This window comes from Aythya ferina (genome assembly GCF_964211825.1).
Source record: "Aythya ferina genome assembly, chromosome: 3".
Taxonomy (NCBI): domain Eukaryota; kingdom Metazoa; phylum Chordata; class Aves; order Anseriformes; family Anatidae; genus Aythya; species Aythya ferina.
The window spans coordinates 55,478,302-55,500,159 of NC_140298.1; the positions used below are offsets into that span (position 1 = coordinate 55,478,302).

A 21,858-nucleotide genomic window follows, 5' to 3' on the forward strand; every position below is an offset into this window, starting at 1 on the left:
TGCTGTATGCTTTTTCCCTGAGGTTTCCACCTCCACAGCAACACCAGTAGAAGGGCATGTGATTACCTTCACATGCAGATTATGCGGAGGGAGTAGGTCTACACAGAGATGCTAGACTGTTTCACGATAGGTTTCTGTTTCCTTTCCTCATCTTTGCTGTAAATGAGGTAAGCTCTGACAAGGACACTGGGCGAGTTGCTGGCCGTAGCTGATACACCAGTAGCGATGGTGTGGGTCTTTCGCTTTTAGTAAAGCTACTAATTTGCTTTTGATAATATAAACATTCAGTACAATACTAATCCTTGACTTCGGACGTTTTGGTTCAAGCGTGCTAATTAGCATGTGAACTCTAAGTACATAAAACCACAGACACTGTACTTCTGGTTTTGGTATAAAATAATTACCATGGGTAAGAGTGCTTCTTCACACTGTTGGCTTCAATGGCTTAAGTTCCCTAAGGAGATGTAACAGATGAAAAAAGTTATTGCTGTGTACTAGCATCCCATTGCTGGAGAGCTGATCGGTTCTTCCAGGTGCTAGCTGCATTTAAGAGCTGTGTAGCTGGGAACATAAGATTTGTCTGCTGCTACTGAACCAAACAAGTGTGAAGTGCTCAATGCAAGCTCACAGCCTTATCAGCAGGAGATCAAAGACTGCAGGGAGAAAGTAAGTGGTCTTTATTCACTTCTTCAGCAGTTCCTTCCTTACCTTTTGTCTTCTGTTTAAACAATATAGGCAAACAATGCCAGTGATCCTTGGTCGAGCTGGAATGTTGGGAAGTCTGGGAACTGGGATAATGGAAACTCTGGTGACAGCTGGGCGACGAAACCTGAAAGTGCAGGTGGCCAGAGGAACAGTGCTTTGAATAACTGGGATACAGCAGCAGCATTTGGTCATCCCCAGGCATATCAAGGACCAGGTGTGCTAATAATACTTTTATTTTTAATAAATTAGGTGGACAGTAGATGTGGGAACTGCCTCATCTTTCGTAACTATAGAACATTTTTTACTTAAATACAACAATAAAAAATAAATACTTTTCCTGGTAGCAAATTACCAAGTGGATAAACTGAATACTAAAATAATGCTTTTCCTTTAATACTTTTAAAATTAATTTCGTTTTAAAAAAAATCAGATCCACAATAACAAATGTCTCAAACCTGTATGGAAATCTGGCAAGCCAAAAAGTCTTGAACAACATGCCTGAGAATAGATCATTTGTGCACAACTTGCATTAACTGGAACTTAAACGCCCTTGAATTTGTACCCTCAGGCCTGTGAAGCAGAAGTCTCCAAGTCCTTGATTTTTGGGAAGTATCTAGAAGTAATCTATCTTTCAGAAGGCTCCTCACTTTTTTTGTAGTCAAGACCTAAATTAAGAGGAGAGCTCATAACTGGGGAATACTAACCTGGAGTATATGAATATGTAAGACCAGTGATTTTTTTAATTTTTTTTTAACACACCAGCATCTCTCTTTAATGTCTACCTCCCTCCTCCCCCTCCAATGGATTTCTAGTGTAGTGTTTTGCAGCATGTATTTGGGGATGATGATAACTGAAGAAGAATCAAAAAATACAAGGTTCAACTAGTTCATCAGTATTATTACATTGTTGATTGTGTATGAGTGCTGAGGAGGTTGCTTCTGCTTTTTAAAGAGAAAACATTTAACTTTTTTCTTCCCCTATGTTAGCAGCTGCTGATGACGATGATTGGGATGATGACTGGGATGACCCAAAATCATCTTCACCATCTTATCTTGGTTACAAGGAGACTGAGTCGTCAGAGGCTGGGGGTCCTCAGCGTGCAAACTCACGTGCAGCTGCTATGAAGTTACCACTTAACAAGTAATGGAAAATGCAAGATGAATGTGTATTTAATGAATTGGAATTTGTAGAGTTGTATAAATGTATTCCTATTAAACCTTATTGAAATATGCAGTGTACATCTTAGTTTGGGGGTTAAAATTGGAGGTGGATTCAGCACTGACTATTTGTGATCAGAGAATGCACATTCATGAAAGCCTGAAAGTACATGACAACCTATTTTTGGAAATGTTACACAGGCAAAAGATGCTTTTACAAGTGCTGAATTTCTGGACCCGCTGTTCTTTAAATTTTTAATTATATTTAGCACTATATGTGCTTAGTGAAAATGAAAGGTGATAGATGGCATGTGCATACAGCAAGACTAATCAGGCATGCTGCTACAGAATTATTGAGCAATTAGTGTTGCTAGGAGTGGAAAGATTGTTCTGCTGTCTTGTGAGTATCAGCCCAGGTTGATTATTAAGCCATAGGAAGCTTGATTTTACTTTTGAATTGGCAAATATAGATAAAATCTTACAGTAGCATGAAGTTTGGTCTGTGTTATACATTATTTTATGTTACAACTTAATGTTTGTTTATTCTAAAATTACTGTTACTCTGAGAAGTTACCCTGTGGTAATCTTTAAATGAATGAAAGCAGAACAGAAAACAGTTGTACAACGATGGTCTCCCCAGGTACATAACTAAAATTAATGACTGGTCATGCAGAGATGGTTGATTTTGTTCATCAGTGGATGTTTTATGCAGTCTTGCAAGAGTACCTCTCCATCATTCTGACATTTTCTTGTTGCAAACTCATTTAGTTTGACCAGCATAAACACGCTTTAAGAGCATTATTTGTCTGTAAAGCAAGCCATACGTCTAGTGTTTCTGCAAGCAAACAGTAGGTAGGCAGTACTTCAAGGGCTAAGTATCTTAATTAAAAAAGAACCACTGTTTGCTTTCTGTAAAGCTTTTTACAGACTTTAAGGACACTATGGTGGTTTTTATGTGGTTTTATTTCGAATTATTTAACTCATGCTTAGAAGTACTTGTTAAATCTACAATGGGTTGTTCTTTTGGATGATTGAATTCAAGTTGTCTGAAACAGCAAGGTTTGCATGTGTGTGCACACTTGCAGACTGGGCTGCAATGAACAAAGTGGCAAATGCTGCTTCATGTTCTGCTACTACATTTGCTCTGATGGTCTGCAGAGCACATGTAGCTACTTCTGCCCTTCAAGAAGTGGGCTGCATTCTGTAGATAAAAGCTGGCAGTTGGTAGCTCAAACTGTTCTGCTTTTTCAGGGCAAATAGTTGATAATCCATGGTACAGTTTTCTACTCTTGAGAAATGCTAAGCTTTATTCTTCGTGGTTGGGAATTCTGTACGTATCAAAAGCGAATGCAGAGTAAACTTCTCACTTTGTTTTCGTTAGATTTCCTGGATTTGCAAAACCTGGAATGGAACAGTATCTGTTGGCAAAGCAGCTAGCAAAACCGAAAGAGAAGATTCCCATAATTGTAAGCTGTGTGTGTGTGGCTCTTGTTTGGTGGGTTGATTGTTGGTTTTTTATTATTTTTTATTGGGGGGGAAGGGGAGGAGGTTGAAGAGGGATGTGAAGGGAAGTGGTGGTGGTTGCTTTTTGCTTTTTTTGCTTCTGTTTTTTCTTTTAAATCTCCCCACCCTTCCATTCTTCCCCATGCTAATTGTTAGGCTTAGGCTAGTCACGTGAATGTGGGTTAGGAGAAATGGGTGTTTAACCCGTAACAAGAAATACAACCATCATCATGAAACTACAATATTTAAGCATTTTAATGTCACATAGATAACACTTCAGAGTATCACTGAGAAGTTTTGTCAGGATCTAGTCCTAACTCATTTCTTCTAAGTGTGCTGATATTTTTTTTTTTTAAATTCTTCTTAGTTTTTCTTACCTACATTAATTGTGGTTGTGAAAATAAGCCTTTTTGAGGTGAAGGGTGCAGAACAAATGCATTACACTGTCTATCAGCTTTTTAAATAGTTGTCAATTACAGTAGAACTGCATTCAAAAAGGTTTGCAATATTCAGTCATGATGGCCAGGTCATCTTCTGATCTAATAAACAGACTGTTCTAGATATATGCTATTATAATGAAATGTGACTGAAGTAGCAATTTCTACAATTCACCGTTCCTTAATTATGTGGGAAAAATAGTAAAATACAGAGAACATGAACGCAACTGTGGTGAATTATCTTTGGCTGCAAGAAACTCTTGTGTTTCCTGATTCTCAGGCTCTCACTGAAATTAATGGAGAGAATTAGGAACTCTGTTTTCAAAATACTCTTAATTCATACTGAAAGTATTGTTTTCCTTGTTTGCAGCTGGAACAACATAATACGTTGAATTAAACGCAGTAATATTTGCAATTTCTTGCAGATCGGTGATTATGGCCCAATGTGGGTTTATCCTACCTCTACATTTGACTGTGTCGTGGCAGATCCCAAAAAAGGTTCTAAAATGTATGGTCTCAAGAGCTACATTGAGTATCAGCTGACCTGCACTGTAAGTGTATCTGAAACAGGATCATCTCTCTCATAGATATGGGTCATTTCTACATATAATACAGCTCGTGTTATTTAGTAGCAGGGTTGTAAGTGATAGTTTTTACAAGTTTTCCTTGTGGAAAACTTGTAAATATTGTTTTATTTTCTAGCATTTCAAGTTCTTCTGTATCTATAGACTCAAGGCTGTAAATCAAATTTTATTTATATTCCATATATTTACTGTTCCGGTCACACTTGTTTCATGTCACTCTCTCTTGATGCCTGTCAAAATTCGTTGTCTTTCTTTTACAGAACACTAATCGGTCTGTCAACCACAGATACAAGCACTTTGACTGGTTGTATGAGCGTCTCCTGGTTAAATTTGGATTAGCCATTCCAATTCCATCTCTTCCAGACAAGCAAGTAACAGGTAAATGTTTCCCAGCTGTGGGTTCACAGGAAGAGAAATCAGGAGATAACTTCTGTTCAACGTTCAATTATTTCTTACTACTTGTGTTTTTTTCCCTATTATGTTTAAAGAAGATATTAAAAAAAAATACTGTTGCTAAAAAAAACACCGCTTAGGTGTTTTTTAAAACCTTAAACTTAGGTTTTTTATTTAAATAATTTAATTTTAAATTATTTAAAACTGGGCCATTGATTTAAAAACAAACAGTGGATTTTAAAAAAAAAATCCTTATTATTACAGAAGAGAATACTTTTAGAGAGAAGCGATAACTGCTTATGTTCTGTATTTAAAGTTTGTCTGAAGGAATGATTTTGAGATTTTTGGTGCTGCTTTTCTTTTTAATTTGATAGCAAAGGTGTGCTGTGTTGTAGCACCTTTTAAAACAAATCTCCCTGAGGAAAGGGAGCATCCTCCTACAAATTGTTCTTTGCTTGTAAATAAAATGTTGCAGTTATTCCTCGTACTGATTGATTTTTACAATTGTTTTAGAAAGCATCTTTCATTTGTACAATGCTGTGCTCCAGTTTCTGCTCAAGCTGGATGGGCATCATTCTCTGAAGTCTATGGAAGTCTGTTCTTAGTTCAAGGAAAGTGGGATTGGACAACTTAAATGATCGTGAATTCAGTCACTGCAACTGAATATGCTAATGCCTGTGCATTTTCAATGGTCTCTAGCTCATCTTTCTACAAGGGGGTGTGGGTGTTTGTGAAGAAACAAATGGGCACCTGTACAGAAGGAAAGTGCATTACTTCTGCATGTTTCTACTGGTGTGTTTAGTAGTAGGATTTTTATAAAGCCTTTAGGACAGCCAGCTAAAACCAAATGTACGAAAAAGGGCATGTAGCCAACCATGTAGCTGTGAGCATAAAAAATGCAGCATCTCTGTCGTGTTTGAAGAAAGATAAGCATTGATGCAAATGCTGGGATAAATGCCGAGGAAACTGAAAAGTGAGGAAGTGACTTCCTCTCCTCCCCTTTGTTAGCTTCGTGTTTAGAATTCACCAATATCTTTAGACAAACTTGTGCATGTGGACTAAAAGGAAGCCAGAAGACCTGGTGGGGTCTGTACATTTCATTGTAATTATCTTAAGACGCAGGAGTTTGGCATCTTAACTAAACTTTGCCTGTGGCTTTCTGTCTTTTGGGGTCTGTGGGAGAGGATAACTTCTCTTATTTCTTTTTGAAATGTTACAGGAAACACTGAAAAATGGTGTTTATCTTTCACACTTTTGAGGAGGGTTCTTTCTAGACTGTCTAGAAATGCCTCTTTCTGTCCACTAGTCTTAGCACTGTGAGATTCCAGCTGTCATTGCTCAGAATCATGACTTTGCTGGCAATTATATGCCTAATGACTAGCACAAAACTTCCAAATATTACTTACAGGAATGCTGCTATTTCAGTATAGTTGAAGGGTGGAACAAGGTACGAGTGTGGGTTATGTAATCTCTCTTACATAGTACTTGATATTTTTTTCTAGTTAATTTGCAGGAAATGTACCTATACTTCATTTTTCACTAATGGTGTTCTTTACTTGCTAGTCATGCCAATTTCCATATTTGCAATTGAAAATAAAACCTCACCCTTGTAGAGCTGCTGCCATAGTAACTATACAGTAAAATTACATTGAAAGTATTGAAAGTACATGCATTCAAGTTTTGTCATCTGTGCTGCTATGGAAATTAGAAGAGTTGGTGTGCTGGAAGGATCTCTCATTCCTTTCAAATACATCTTGTTCACTCAGTACTCTAGAAGTCTGATATGGTGCTTTTTTTTTTTTTTTTTTTTTTTTTTTATTAGAAGTGATTCTCTTAAGACTCTCCTAAACAATTTGTGTTAAACTAACAGGTTCTTGTAAATACACAGTGCTGAAGCACTACTGGCTTAAAAAATATTTTTGATTAGTGCTAAAATCTAACTGCCAAAAAATCAGTTACTAAGTATTACGTGTGTGTATTCTAACCAGTTTATACATATGGTTCATTGAGATTTATTTTTTTAAATTACTTTCAAACATTCATGGTAAATGAACAGGTAATAGACAGAATTATGTTTGTGGGAAGTATTATCTTAAAATCTGTTGTTTAAAGTTGGACTGCTTACATACAAAGGCTCTGTTAGCTAGGATATGATGTCTTGGGAGGTGGGTAGTTCCTTTTTCTCTAACTCTTATGAAACTGACACTGACTAAGAATTTTTAAGACTGACAGAAAAATGCCTCCATTCTGAGTTTGTGCCTAGCTTTTCTCTTGAGTCATTTGACTATCTAATTTTTCCATCCACGTGTTTATTAATCTTTTTTTTTCCAAAAAGCTATTTGAACCGTGGGTGAGGATTATGTCCTTTTAGTGTTTCCTGACTATCTTTAAAAGGAGCAGTTCCCAGACTATAATCAATATACTGCACTCTAAGGTTCTTCTGATTTGTCAGCATAATGTAAGTCAAGAACTTACTTCATGTAAGTTCTGCATCCATTTAATAACTCACTAGATGAATTACAGGAACAGTGTGTATGGATATCTATATATCTATATAGATATGCACTAAATGTGAGTGTTATGTTCACGTACATAAAAAAAGACAAGCCAGGGTTGTTCAAGTGGAAACGTAACAATTATTGTTCAATATGTAACAGGGCGCTTTGAAGAAGAATTTATCAAAATGCGCATGGAGAGACTGCAAGCTTGGATGACAAGGATGTGTCGCCATCCTGTTGTCTCAGAAAGTGAAGTTTTCCAGCAATTTCTCAATTTCCGAGATGAAAAGGTAAGAAAGACTAGGATTGAGGATCTGCTCCCCCCACTCCCCTCCTTGAAACACGAATTTGGCTCTGTAACTGCCTCGTTTGTCTGCCCCCCTGTGGGCAGTAGTGAAGATCTGTAAACTGCTGGGCTTGGTGTATTTAGCTGACTGATTAAAATCAGGCATAAAGTTACTTGTCTGAAATGCTCTATGCCATTCTAACAGATGTGCTCTTGAAAGTAGCTTTGCTGCCAGTCTTTAAGAACAGTTTGTGTCCTCCAGCAGAAAGGAAACACATATAAGAGATCTTTTGGCTGTTTTCCCTAATGCATCTCTGTCAGACTTACTAATTACTGCAGTCCTCTGACTGGTACTGCTTTGCTAACAGAAGCTGTTTTACAGCGGAACTGGCATGTCTGATCCTGTATTATACTTTAAAACAAACAAACAAAAAAATCCCAAACGCAGTTGTAGATGGAATCGGTGGTAATAGGATTATGCTGCTGTCTTATCTGATAAAAGAAGCCCTTTTGAATTCCTCCCTGCCTCCTCCCTTCATTTCTTTATGGGTTTATTTTTTTGAGGGATTTAGTGTTTTCACCTTCAGTAAATAATAATTTCTTTGTGATTTGAGCTGCAGCTCCATTAATAATTTAGCTATCTACTGATGAGGAAATAAACAGGAAAAATCTGTTCTTTTTTCCACAAAATAATTATACTAAATACACAGACATTCTCCTCAAAAAGTAAATGATCCTTGGAGGTTTTTAAGACCAGACTGGATAAAGCCCTTAGGTCACACCTGATCCTTTTTGAGCTGGAGGTTGAACTACAGACCTCCTGAAGTCAATTCCAAACTTGATTATTCCATTAAGTAAAGGTTTAATAACATAATAATTGCAGTCCTAATGAAGTGCTATTTGGATGGCCAGTGGAGAGTTGTATAATTGTGCTAGTTAATCAGTGGTTCTTAGCATCTAACTTACGGAGTGATGTAAAAAGAACAGATGTGATACATCTGGAATATTTTTTTGTCTGTTCCCATTAGAAATTTAGTATGACAATTGCATAATAGTCTCATGATCATCTTGAGTAGGTTCTGATATCAGCACCATCACATGCACATACAGCTGAAAATAATTGTCCTTAAACTGTATTTCAGTAATATACAAAAAGGGTCTGTTTACCCCCAGAATCTAGAAAACAAAATGCACAAGGAGGGGGCAGGGTAACTCTAAGAAACATTGCCCCTACTGAAACTTCAGTTTAAAATGTTTTCATGTATGGGTGGTCTGTTGTCCAAGAGATTTCATTCACTGCTTGAGCACAGGTCCTTAAAGTTTGATGAACAACAGTGGTCAATTTTTAATTTTTTCATTCCTCAAGGAGTGGAAAACTGGAAAGCGGAAGGCAGAAAAAGATGAAACTGTAGGTGTCATGATCTTTTCTACGATGGAACCAGATGCTCCTGACCTGGACATGGTAGAAATGTAAGGTGGTGTTTGTTTTTTTTTTTGGTTGGTTGGTTGTTTTTTTTTTTGTTTTGTTTTGTTTTTTTTAAGCAGTTTGTTTCTGCTTTTTTTTTTTTAAGCATAATGTGTTTGTATAGGCAATAAATCAGTATATATTGTAAAACTAAAATAGTAAGTATGTACACATACATTCTTGTATTTGAAAAGGTGTTTATGAAGGCAGAGCTGAAAAATTTCTTGCATGAGATTTTCCTATAAACCCCTCCAAAATGTGGAATTCTGTGTGATGTCTCTGACTTCAGTGGCTGAATACTGATCTTAAAAATATTTATGCAAAACTAGTTGATGAGGGATTACTGACAGATCCCATGGAATTATGTTTTGTACTGCTGAGGGGCTATATTTTGTTCTTTAATCCTTCAACTGTGAACAGTTCTGAAGTGTGCTAGACCTGTCAGGTAGCTTAGGATAATAGCAAACCATCAAGGGAAGCAGTATTTCTGTGTTTAAAAAATAAACAAACTACTACTTGAGTAGAATACACGCACAGTATCATTCTAATGACTAGAATGTAGAGAAAGCAATTACAAACGAAAAAATATTTAAATGATCAAACCTCATTTTAAATGGGTTACTACAATTTTGGGTATTGTCCTGAAAGTGTAAATGGATATATATTTCTCGTGTGTGTGTGTAGCATACGTGCACTGTGTGTAGTTCTCTGCGGTAGACCTTGGGTTCCACTCTCTATGGAAGACTGGATTTACTCTGCAACCTTTATTTCACTCCTTCAGGCTTAATCGTTTTTCTTAGAAGATATATGTAGTATGCGTGACACGCTTCCCTTGCTGTTGTGGAACACAAACACTTGGAAAATGTTTTGGGTCTGAAATAGTGGATAAACTAGTGGGGCAGAATGAGAAGTGTTTATAGCAGCAAAACAGTGGCATGCCTTCAAATGGAAATAGCCCAGCATATGGACTTTATCCAAGTGGTGCAGTGCCTTTTAAGGTACGTGTAGTAGCTGTGCTGTGGCAGTTGTGTACTCATAAAAAGGACGGATGTTTGTAGGTCACTTCCACTTTATTTCAAACTTTTCTGCTTTTCTCAAGTGATGTGCTTTAATTATCCCTGTGGTATGAAAGCTGAGGAGGTGAACTGGAGGGAGGAGTTTGTGCAGAAGGGTGCTTCTAGTATATACCTATAGGCATACAAGTTAAGTCCTTGTAAAACTTAATTCAGTGTGCCAGCTTTTTCTGTTGTTCATACACTGGGCTTGGGTGCCTGACACTGAATTGCACCTTAGGTATCTGAACATAAATGGCTTGAATTCCTCCTGATATACCCGAGGGAGAACACTGATCTGAACACTGGCAAGAAGCCCATCGCTTCTGTGATGCTGGCAGAGGCTGCCAGTAAGACAGGCTTCATGTAGTGGCATCACTTCACTGCTTCTAGGCCTGACCCCATCAGTCTTGTTACTGTGTATGTGGGAAACCCTCACTGCAAAACGGGGACTCCACCAGAGCCTGCTGGCACGTGAGCTGTGCTGGGGAACATGACCAGTCTCTGTGCTGATAAACAGTCCCTGGGTGCTGAGGGCAGGCGAGCTGCCTATGGGGAATGCTTGCCAGAGGGTTCTGGCTCCTGGGCTGGGGTAGGCAGCCTGGGGTGGTGCTGGGGGCCTGCCTGCCTGCTTTGCTGGGGGGCCATGGCACCACAGACACACACACCACCTTCCAGAGCCTGGGAACCTCTCAGGGTGCTATTGGAAAACGCACGTAGGAACATACATTAGTACAGGTATTGTCATTTGGCTAGTCTGCTCTGTCACTGATCCTATGCTGTTAACAGTAACAAAGAGGTGGTTGTACACCTTAATCAACATTTTTTTAGTTAGGAAGGAATAGTTAAAGGAGAGCCTCCAAGTTTAAAGGGTAAGGAGGTCCTGATTCATGTAATGAAAGAAACCTGAAAAGTGTACCTAAATGTATTTGGCTTAAAAGATAACTTCATGGTTTCCTTTACTTCAAAGAAAAGAATATTGTGACTGTAACATGCCAATGTTTCCCAAAATCAGCCCCAAAATAGGACCGCTTCTGTAATCACGTAAAGTGATGGCATCTTCTGGAAAAACAAGAATGAAAATAATACAGTGAGAACAGCTTGCTGAATCTTTGAAACTAGTCAGCTTTATAGCGTTGTTGGTATAACATTAAGTATTTTGGAGTAAGCTCTTTCCATCTTGATTTTTTTCTTTTTTCTTTTTTTTTTAGTTCAGGCTCCCTCATTTAATAGTTTTTCTAAACTTGTGGTGTTATGCATGAAAAGAGAAAAGCAGCTCATGCATGAGCTTCAGCAGACAGTTTCGTAATAATCTTAAACTCCTTGGCCATTTCTTTTTTTCTGTCACATTACCTTTCTATTTTCTGTACAGGGGTTTTTGTTGCTGTTGTGTCAGGCTGGGAAAAGGAAGATGCAGTGATCTGTCTACTTAGTTTCGCAGAAGATCACTTAGAGCATCTCACTAATTCTAATCAAAGTAGATACAGTAGTGATAGTAGAGAAGACTGCATATAAATCTTGATGCTGCATTGAGGGCCTTGCTGGAGGTCAGTCAGGTGTCGTTTCTTTCTGTGAAACTGCACAATTTCACTTTGTTCACCTGGGTCATTCCATAGTCTATTTGGGTGTGCAGCTGTGGTGTATTTTTGTGTCTTTCCTCCAATGGTTTGTTCTCTTCCCAAAGAGGATAACTTTGAATAAAACACAAAATAATATTTTTATAGTCTCAAAAGCCATAACTTCTGTAACTGGGCAAGCCAACTTGATAACAGTTCCTAGGTGAGAATTCTTCAGTGTTGAATAGTTCTTGAACGAGAAGATGCTATTTACTGAAACAACTTTGGCAGTCCTTTGATCATGATACCATTAAAAGAATGATTTGCTACTGGGGAGACTAGGGTAAGACAAGGGCTTCTTGGAAAGTCCAGGTTGTTTCTGTGCAGGTAACTCATCAGGCAGAGTCACCAGCTGAGGGCAGGAGGTGCAGGTGGGGCTGTGGGAGTTTGGGCTGGAGCTGCTGGGACCCCGACTCTGGGGATTTGCTTAGGGTTGCCTTGTTGAGAGAGCGGGAGGCCAAGGAGCTGTCTCGTACAGGCTTTGGTTGAGAGCACTTGTAAGATCTGATGTAGTTTGAATAATTCACATTGAAAATTACAAAACGTGTCTAGTTTTCTTTTGTAAAGTTCATGAAGTATTGCTGTGTATTCAGTGCTACATTAAGTGGAAAAGTTTTGGTAGCTGTATGAAAACAGAGGGGTAGAAAGACACATGCAAATAAAGAATTCTCTTTTGAGCATAACCGATCTTTTCCTCTCTAATTCAACTGAAGACAGCAGTATTGTCAGTACAATATGTATGCTTAAGTTTATATTTCCCCAACTATTGTGACTTGTATTCCTGTCAACGTGGGGTGCTTCTGCTTGTGTTTAGGGATGCATTCCCTTCAAATCGGATTTTGCTGCTCTGTTCTTTGATCCCAATGTGGTGGATGTTTAACTACTAGTGTTGTTTGTTTGCTTGCTTTGTTTCATCTCCAAGGTAAGAATCAATAGTAAGAATGACAGTCCAGTTCTACACGTTTAACAGAGGGGGAGAAAAATAGAATGAAAAATGCCTGGAAGTGAAGATGGAAATTCTGTCCTCAGTGAAATGACAGTGATTTCATGGAATGTATTTCTTTGATTTTTAAAGCAGAGTTGACACTCCTAAATATCTCAGTGTTGTGTTTAAAGTTAGAGTAACACATCTGTTTAAACTGCTTTCTGTTTTTCCTTTTTTCCAAATACTATAGAGAACAGAAATGTGATGCAGTGGGTAGATTCACCAAAGCAATGGATGATGGAGTTAAAGAGCTGCTGACAGTGGGACAAGAGCACTGGAAGAGGTGTACAGGGCGTAAGTATTCCTTCTGAACTCAATGGTGTTTTCAGTCTTGTTTTTCTGATGTGTTTTTTTTTTATATATGGAACTTGAAACACATCTTAAAACTACAGGAAATCCTAAATTATTATGAGAATCATATGTCTTTCTTGCTGCTTTCAGTGTCTGAAAGTGTAAGTTGTGTTTTGGTTTGTCTTTTTTCCCATAATAGAAATATCTGGTCCCTGCCCATAGTTTTAAAAACAGTATAAGTTAAATAATTCTAATCATCCATGTAAAATCCTTGCTGTACCTGTTCTATTATGTCATTCATCTGCATTCTAGTGACATGGGCAAAGTAGATCGGTCTCTTTGATCAAGTCATAAAAGGTTACACTTTATTAACACCTTATTCTTGCATGCCAGGAGGAGTAATCTAAAGATGAAAAGAGTTTAAAAAGCAGAAAAAAAAGGAAAAACAAAAAAATCAAGAAACTTGATTATAACTTATCCTTCAGCCCAATTCTTTTTCTTTTTTTTTTTTCTCTCTCCTATCTTGTCTCTTCCTTTCTGCAGATATTTAGGGTTGCAGAACTTCACACCAAGTCCCTATGACTCTGCCTGGGCTCTAATTTCCTAGTCCACAGCAGTATTCAGTGTTTGTGGCCACCACAAGGCAGCTATTGAAAGGAAGCAGGTACTACAGCTGAGGATCATAATAAACACTTCATGGCAGGCTGTAGTGTCTGGCTACCAAAGACCCATCACATAAATCTCCTCAACGTTTCCCCCCACCCCTTTTTGTTTTGTTGCTTCTCCTTTTTAATTCTCACGGTAAAAAATAAATAAATATATATATCCCCAGCCTAGGAGTAAGTACATCTCCTGAGCTCTCTCTTTGCCACTACCTGATCTTACATTGCAGTTGAATATCTGGGGCTGACCAGAAGGAACGGGAAGTGTAGGAGCTCAGTTTCTTCTAGCAGTGATAACGTTAGCACTTGCAGGATACAGTTTTAAATTATTTACACTCTCCACTTGATTAAGAGTGTAAATAATGTAAATAATAATGTCTTCTACACATCACTGACCTTCCTGGTTCTAAGGTCAAAAATAGGCTAAGCCTTAAATCTCTTATCTCACAGGACGCACAGCTCTAACACTGTACAGCTCTCACTTCATGAGGGAATCACTGAGGGGAAAGCAAAGGGCAGGGGAAGGAAGAGGGTCTCAGAAAAGACTAGAAGAATAGTGTTGCTTTGCAGTCATGGTAGAAATGACCAAAACACCATAGTTAAGGGATGGCTGTGACTTGTGCTTACAGTGGGAATTCAGTATTTTGTTCACTGCTAAAATCTCCTTAAACATAAGGCAGTACTGCTTTCTGTATGGAATGATTCTTCCAATAGCCACAGCTAATAATTAGCTTGCCTAAATACAGTAAGTCAAAAGTGATAGTGTTGGCAGTTTTAATTTTTAATATATTCATACGGAACAGAAAAAGGAAGACTTGCAAATCTGGACTTGCAAAACTGAAGAATTTCAGTAGTCTCTTAAAAATTTAATTTCCATGTCAGCTCTAGTCACAACTCCTAGTCAGAATTATTTTTGGCACTTCTTGAGCAATACTTATGCGCATTCCATTCGATAATATTTAAATTGACTGACAATGGGAACTTCTAAAATGCAAGTGAGGAAAAAACAGGATGTTTCTTCACTGAGGTTATGGCTGCAGATTCAGTAATGAGTTAATGGCTGATAACAGAGCTTTAGGAGTCTGAATGGTACTTGTTCCATAAGGAAATATCAGTTTTCATAATTCTAGCTTCTGGGAAAGAATTTGATACAAGATGATCAATAAAATCACACTTTTTTTTTTTTTTTTTTTTTTTTTATGTTAGGGTCCCCCTGAAAACCCGATTATGAGATTCTGGAGCAACTGAAAAATGCTATTTACCCAGACAGCATATCCTGTGAACACAGATGTCTGACAATAAAAAATAAATTATTTTTTTTCTACTGACATAGGTAGTTTATAAAAAATAAAATAAAATAAAAACAACGACAACAAACAAGCTGTTTTAACTCTTCAGATTGTTTTTTTAGGCCTCTTAGGTGGTGGTAGTCAAAATGTTAATAATGAACACATACTCATAAATCAGTTTATTGACTTCATTGTGAGGAAGCAAATTATGCGTGCATTTTTAAAATTCACTTTATAAATCAATTTTATAATTCAGATCCCTGCATCAACTTTTATTCCATGATAATCTTGGTTTCTATCAAATCCATGATTTGAGGAGAGTTTAGGTATTATGGGTCTGTATGATAATCCCCTCTTTAAAATAGTTAGATTTCTGCTTCATGTCACTGTTGCCCTTTTTTTATAGGGGGTGGGGGAGAAGAAATTCTCACTGCCTAAACTGGAAGGCTGAGCTGGGAGTGCAGTGAGATTTTTATAGCATTCACACACTGTTCCTCAACTATTTGTGCCTTTTGAGAATCCAATAGCTTTATTCAGTTTTGGAACTTGTGTAGCAGGGAAGGGGGGTGAGAATGCAACTGTAAACACTTCACTAGCACAAATGTACTAACTGTTTTTGACATCAGCTTCCATCAAGTTTTGGAAATGCTACAGACTTAATCTTGTGTGTTTTGCTTCTGTTTCCCTCTTTTCCCATCCCTTTATCCCTTTCAGCACTACCCAAGGAATACCAGAAGATTGGAAAAGCACTGCAGAGCCTGGCGGTGGTCTTCAGCACTAGCGGATACCAAGGTAATTCTTACAGCTTCATTTGTACTTTACTTTGCAAAAGATATTTAAATTACGTCATGCGACATTTTTTGGCAAAGGTCTTAATGCTTTCCTCTTTGAATTTAGATGTCAGTCGTGTTTCTGGAAAAATACCAAAACCATGTATATTACAGGGTTTCTTATATTCTAGTCTGTGGTCTTGTTTTGTTTTCTCTTGTTCTGTAATCATGTGGTGGGTTATTAGTGGTGGAGTTTAGTTAGATCTTACTAACGTGTAATCTGCTCACTGACCTGACTGACAAAACATGCTGTAGCATTTTTGTGACCTATATTTCTGTCATATCAAAAAAAAAGGAGAAAATGCAGCCTTGAAAATAGCTGCCACAGAACTACTTGGTTACACAGCAATTCCACACAAGGATGGAAAACTTTTGTATGCCATTATCTGAAGTGAAGGGTTGACTACTGTAGCCTTTTCTTGTCTTTCACCCTTCTCTCTTTCTTTGAGAGCCCTGAAACAGAGCTTGTCACATTAGGTATGAAAGCTGCGGGAGAGAAATGGAGGAAATCCGTTGCAGTTTCTTTTTGCAAACTTCTCAAAGTTCTAAAATTTAGTCTTTAAACAAAGTTACAATCCTGCTTTGTTATGCTAAATTCTGCCACAGTTTTCTAGTTATCTGGAAAACACTTTTCGTATCCTAAAGGAAGCAACTTGGGTCTGTTTTCTCTGCGATTCTTAGATCAAATACATTTTTTTTTCCTAGATTTAATAGCAAAATTATTCTAAAATGTAGCATAGAGGCTTACTCTAATCTTCATATCTTAGGACTTTTAGTTAAACAGTACCTGTTTTGACTACCTGTCTATCCCTTGCTCCATACTCTTAAAACTTTTTGCCCCATAATCTATATATTAAAATGCAACTAGTTCTGAAAGTCAGGAGCTCTGCTGCTGGAAATGGTGGAAAGAGACATTGTACTCCTTGTAGTTTGTTCTCATCTTTGTCCTGTACTTGCTGAAAACATTACTTTTGGATGTAAGAACCAAGTAGTAGACTTGCATGCTTATGTATCTATTGTGGGTTTGAAAACTGTAAACTTCAGACAGAGATCTGTGCATTGAACGGACTGTGCAAGAGACATAAACTCCTGGATTTAAACTGATGGATGCAACTTTCCTGATCTCAATATTCAAAGGTGGTACTGGACCTTTTCCTTCAAACAAAGTACTATCTCAGCTGAAGATGGGGTGTGTTTTTTTCTGGGCTGTTGTTGAAGAGGATTGTTTCCTTCAGCCATACTTAAAGGCACTGAGTTCCATTTCCCTTAGTAGCTGAATCTCTTCATCCTCTTCTTTGTAATACTGACTCAGATACCCATCTCCCCTGTGTATATTTACCTTTGAGGATTAAGTTCTCAAAGTTTAAGTGTGTAGGTCATTGAAGATGACAACGATTGATTTGGTTACATGAATGATTTCAGCTACTGGTAGCTGACTTCTAACAATGTATCTGGTATGTCAGGTGGTTCGTTTGCACAGTTTGTGTGGAATGCATCTGTTGTCCTTACCTCTTTCATCAGTGCTGCCTGCCTGCTCTGCAAAGCCTGGTGTGGTGAATGTCTACTGCCTTCTCTCCGAACTTCAGCCTGAAATGTTTAAGATAGCACTAGTCTAGAAGGGCTTGTTAAACTGACTCTGTTACACAATTTTTATTATGCTGCTGAGTGAGTCTTATCAATTTGTTCCCACCCACAGTGCATATAAAAAATTTGGCCCCAGTATTTGCAGAGTTAAGGGTTAAGTACATTTAAAACTATTAATGACACATTAAAAGTGTCTCCTTTTATTTCACCATGGGCCTATACACTGTCAAGTCTGTTTTAGGCACAAGTGCTTTTTAAGTGTGGTCCTGGTCCCAAAAGCATATTGGACGGTTCCAGAACATGACTGGAAGTGTCTCGCAGCCTAGCACTACATTGCCTATCTTATTGCATCGTGTGATGCTGTGAGATTAATGCAGCATGGCTTCTCTTCTGTGGTGCCAAATCTAGGCGAGTCTTCTATACTAAGAAAACCTGAATGGGTATGGAATGCCATTCAACCATAGTGAGATCTCCTAATCCTACATCACCCCTCAAGCATTTTCTTGGGCAGTTGCATGCAAGTTTCACAATCATACCAGTTAGCAACAGGCACATCTTGCCTTCTGTGCTGCTTCTGCAATGAATGATGTCAATCTCAGATGTACTTCTCAGCAAAAAAATCTTGCTACGTGGTGTTCCACCGTACATCAATCGTAATCTTTTTTTCTACTCCTGGTTTCTCTTCAAACATGCTTTGGTGGAGAGAGAATGGCAGAAAAAACTCTTGCCAAAAAACCAATCTGCTATCCTAATCAAGCCTTGCAGATTATTAGTTCCCTCGGTATGCCTGGTGTATTCCCAAAAAGGTGATTACCACTGCTATTTATCAACCAGTTAAACTGATAAGAGATGCTCCTCAAAACATCTCCCTAAGACTCTTCATACTTCTACATCTTCCTTCATCTCCCGTGTGTCAGCATGCCAGCTTGTGAAGCAATGAAATTATCAATTTCTCCTTGTGGTTGAGCTAAAATATATGTAGAATATTATCAGACATTTTAACTGGTCTTTTTACAAGTGTCTTTAACTGATGCTTTGAAGCCCTCTCTGTTTCTCTTGGGGATACAGGTAAGGCACACTGCTCTAGTTTTGCTCTAAATGTCAGTAGCATGTTGGTTAGGGCTTTCTGCTTTTCTGTTGATGAAAGAGCCCCTGACATCCTGGTACAGCCTTGCACTGGGACCCAGCTCAGTCTTCATGGTTCAAGTTAAGCAGCCCATTAGAAGCTTCACATCTTTTACAGTTCTCTAGAAGGTGAGAAAGTTAGAAATGTGACCTTGTCCAAGTAATAAGACTCTTAGCAAAACCCATGCTGACAACATGTACTGGGAGCAATCTGCTGGTGGAATTCAAGTTGCTTTGACGGGTGAGTGTGTGGAGTGTATGCAATCACTTCAAAAAGTGGCGTGGTATAGAGAGTGACTGACTGAGCATGGCATGACTCTGAGGATACATATTAAAATGTGAAGGATGCAGCAAGTGACTGGTGAAATCTGGCTCTTTAAGGCTGCCCTGGTGTGACCTGAGAAGTAGACTGTAGAAGACCAGGATGCAGCATGAGGAGCTGCAGATACTCATCTGCCACTTGTGTGCCTGTCTATTGTTGGGATCCATTGTCTGGAACAGCTTTTACATGTACTATCAAGGGTACACTTCTGTAGGAGAGTGAACACCTCTGCTAGTACTAGAAATTCTGAATAAATTCTGTTCCTTCTACAAGCTGACTCTTTGCCCCACTGCCCCACATGAGAGAGATTTGGAGGGTTTAACTAGATTCTTTGCCGCTGCAGTCCCTTGGGTGAATTCTGCACACAAGTGGCGAGTTACTTTTTCTACTCAAATACTCTTCTTCCTTCTTTGTATTCAGGTAGGAGAAGATATTTTCTTTTTACGGCATTACAACATGAATAGCAATGTCTAGACCAGTCTGGTTTCTGAATCAAGCTAAAGCCATGCCATGTTTTTGTCCCCAAAACCTAGCAGTTGCCTAAGCAGCACTTAAGCTAAAGACAAGGTTTCATGGTTACTTCTGTGTAATTCCAAATTAATGAAATTTCTCTACCTGATTGAAATTGATCTGATTTTTTTTTTTTTATAGTTTAACAATGAGAAGATAACTTCCAAATTCTGCAGTTTTTAGGTCTCACAATGAGATTTGTTCTTTTTTCTTCTCCAGACAGGCTTAAATAGTAGAAAGCCATTTTCTAGTGATGTTTGTATTGTTGGATTTACTAGTGCTGAGGATCAGTAGCTTTTTCTGTCAAAGCTTTTGGCTTCATAGAAACAGTCTAATGGAAAAAATTGATTGAAAGACCTGAAGCAATATTTAGTCATTACCCTGTTTCCTTTAGGACACGCTAAAAAGAAAGAATCCTGTATAATAGATCTTCAATAGATTATTTTCTTTGTCATAGTAAGATAATCTATTTTAATGTTCAAACCACTCATTAAAGAAATCAATGTTTGGTAATTTTCAGTTAAGTCACTGATTAATGTCTACGGAGTGAAATCAAAATGTTCTTAAGACTATTAACTGTGCCAAATACCAGAAGATGTCTGAAAGAGTAACTTTTTCTTGAGCTAATATTTGGTATCTGCAAATTACACCTTCCCCCTTCTCCACCTCAATTTGCTTTCCGTACTGTTGACCGCATGCTTTGGACAAGCTAACAAGGATGGAAAAAAACTGTGGTGTTTTGGGAAGGTGAAGTGACATGAAAAAACAAGAATGTAAGGCTTGTTTCCGTCTTTGTCCCACGTAGCCATGTCCTGCTAGTAATACAGTGTTACGAGCACTTGTGGTGTTGTCTAGCTTAGGATTTGTGGTGATGTTTGTATTTTTAGATGTAGCTTGTGTGGCCTTTGCTTTATTTCACGTAACAACAAAAGTTAGAAACTCATTTTCAAAAAGATTCTTACAGAGCTTGAGAACGTTATCCAATAGTTCTCTAAAGGCTGAAAAATTCTGCTGGCAATGAAAAAAAATATGTTATTTGAGCCTCCTTTTCCCTCTCTGGCCTTTTAATAATTATGATCCAGGACTGCTGAAGAGCTTAAGGTTATTTTCACTGTTCCATAGGGCATTGTGGAGAATTTATTGCTTATCAGGTATGAAAATCATTTGTTAAAAACCTGAACAGTGGATCTCTTTGGAGCTTTGGTCTATTTTCTGGTGTCACCCTCCTTGTATTCCCTTCCTTCCAATTCTGGTAGGCTTCCTATTCTCCCCTGTGGGGGAATACCTGTGTATTTAAACTACATATAGCTATGAAATGTGGAGCTGAATAGTGCTACTATGGTAGAACATTATACAAATAGTCCCCTCAGCATTCGTTTTGTACACGGTCTTAAGTTTTCCTCCTTTAATGGTATAAAACCAATATTTTTGCGACCTCTTTATTATTCCCAGTTATAAAATGGTGAGTGGATTTTATTATTACAAAATAAGCTGTTTTAGAAACTTGCCTTGAATCAAGATATGACCTTCTGTAATTTGAAAACTGATGTTTATTTCTAGGGGAATCTGATCTCAATGAAGCAATAACAGAAGCAGGAAAGACCTATGAAGAAATCGCCAGTCTCGTAGCAGATCAGGTATAAGCATTAAGAATACATTGACATAGTGTGTACAAACATACCTCCTGTGTGGATAGCTTCTGATTTGTTTGTTTTTCTTTCCTGTTAAAACCTAATAAATGCTGATGCTGCAGACCACTTAAGTGAAATTACTGTTAATACTTTTAAATGCACCCTCATCTTCTCTAGTATGTCTGCCCTAGGGAGAAGTAATGGGAGGGTATTTTTCTTGGATCAGAAAACTCATATTCTGCTTTCTAAAACACAAAATTGTTTGCTTTCTCTTTAAATGTCCTTGTTTCCTGATGTCAGTGAACTATCTTCATAACTGATACAACAGAGTGAGATTTAATCAAGGATAGAGTTTCATTTTTTCTCTGCATTGCCCAAATATCTACAGGATCCAGATCTTGCTACTTTTCATTGTCTTGACTTGCAATTGCCTGCTTCAATAACAATCTGTCTTAAATAAAACTTGATTTTATGTCAGTATTCAAGTTAAGATGAGTGTTTACAGTGTGTTAAGCTTGGTCTGGCTGGGATGTTAACTCCCCTTCTAAGGAGGGGCAGTGAGAGAGCGGCTGTGGTGGAGTTCAGCTGCCTAGCATGGTAAAATCACCACAGTCTCCAAAATGTAGAGCCTTTTAATTTGCATGTTGAGTAAGTTGTTCTTAACCAGCTTTCCAAGTCAGCAACTAAGAAGATGTACCAGTGCATGTACACGTCTGTATGTGCAAGGACATTATTGCTTGAAATTGCCATTGCTAGGACTGGTGACTCCAATAAAACGTTGAGGTAAAACACCTCACTTCATAAGCCAGTGTTAAATAAAACAAAGATTGGAGGCATCTGCTCTCTGATGCTCAGTGCCTAACTCCAAAAAGCTTATATCTCAATAACGACCTGTTTAACTATAGAAAAATCTGCAATAAGCAATAGAGATTT

General features: G+C 38.0%; 1 protein-coding gene across 2 annotated transcripts in view; it reads left to right on the forward strand.

The window, feature by feature from the left end:
• SNX9 (sorting nexin 9) overlaps window positions 1-21,858 on the forward strand; it is a 58,757-nt gene that overhangs the window by 30,584 nt on the left and 6,315 nt on the right. The window contains exons 5-14 of one of the 2 annotated variants that reach the window (XM_084513007.1): window positions 736-919; window positions 1,692-1,845; window positions 3,244-3,328; window positions 4,228-4,353; window positions 4,647-4,764; window positions 7,437-7,567; window positions 8,930-9,033; window positions 12,872-12,975; window positions 15,638-15,715; window positions 20,855-20,931. In XM_084513007.1, the coding sequence (XP_084369133.1) occupies window positions 736-919; window positions 1,692-1,845; window positions 3,244-3,328; window positions 4,228-4,353; window positions 4,647-4,764; window positions 7,437-7,567; window positions 8,930-9,033; window positions 12,872-12,975; window positions 15,638-15,715; window positions 20,855-20,931 (1,161 nt within the window). The remainder of the gene's footprint in view (window positions 1-735; window positions 920-1,691; window positions 1,846-3,243; window positions 3,329-4,227; window positions 4,354-4,646; window positions 4,765-7,436; window positions 7,568-8,929; window positions 9,034-12,871; window positions 12,976-15,637; window positions 15,716-20,854; window positions 20,932-21,858) is intronic. The other variant, XM_084513008.1, reaches the window with a different exon arrangement.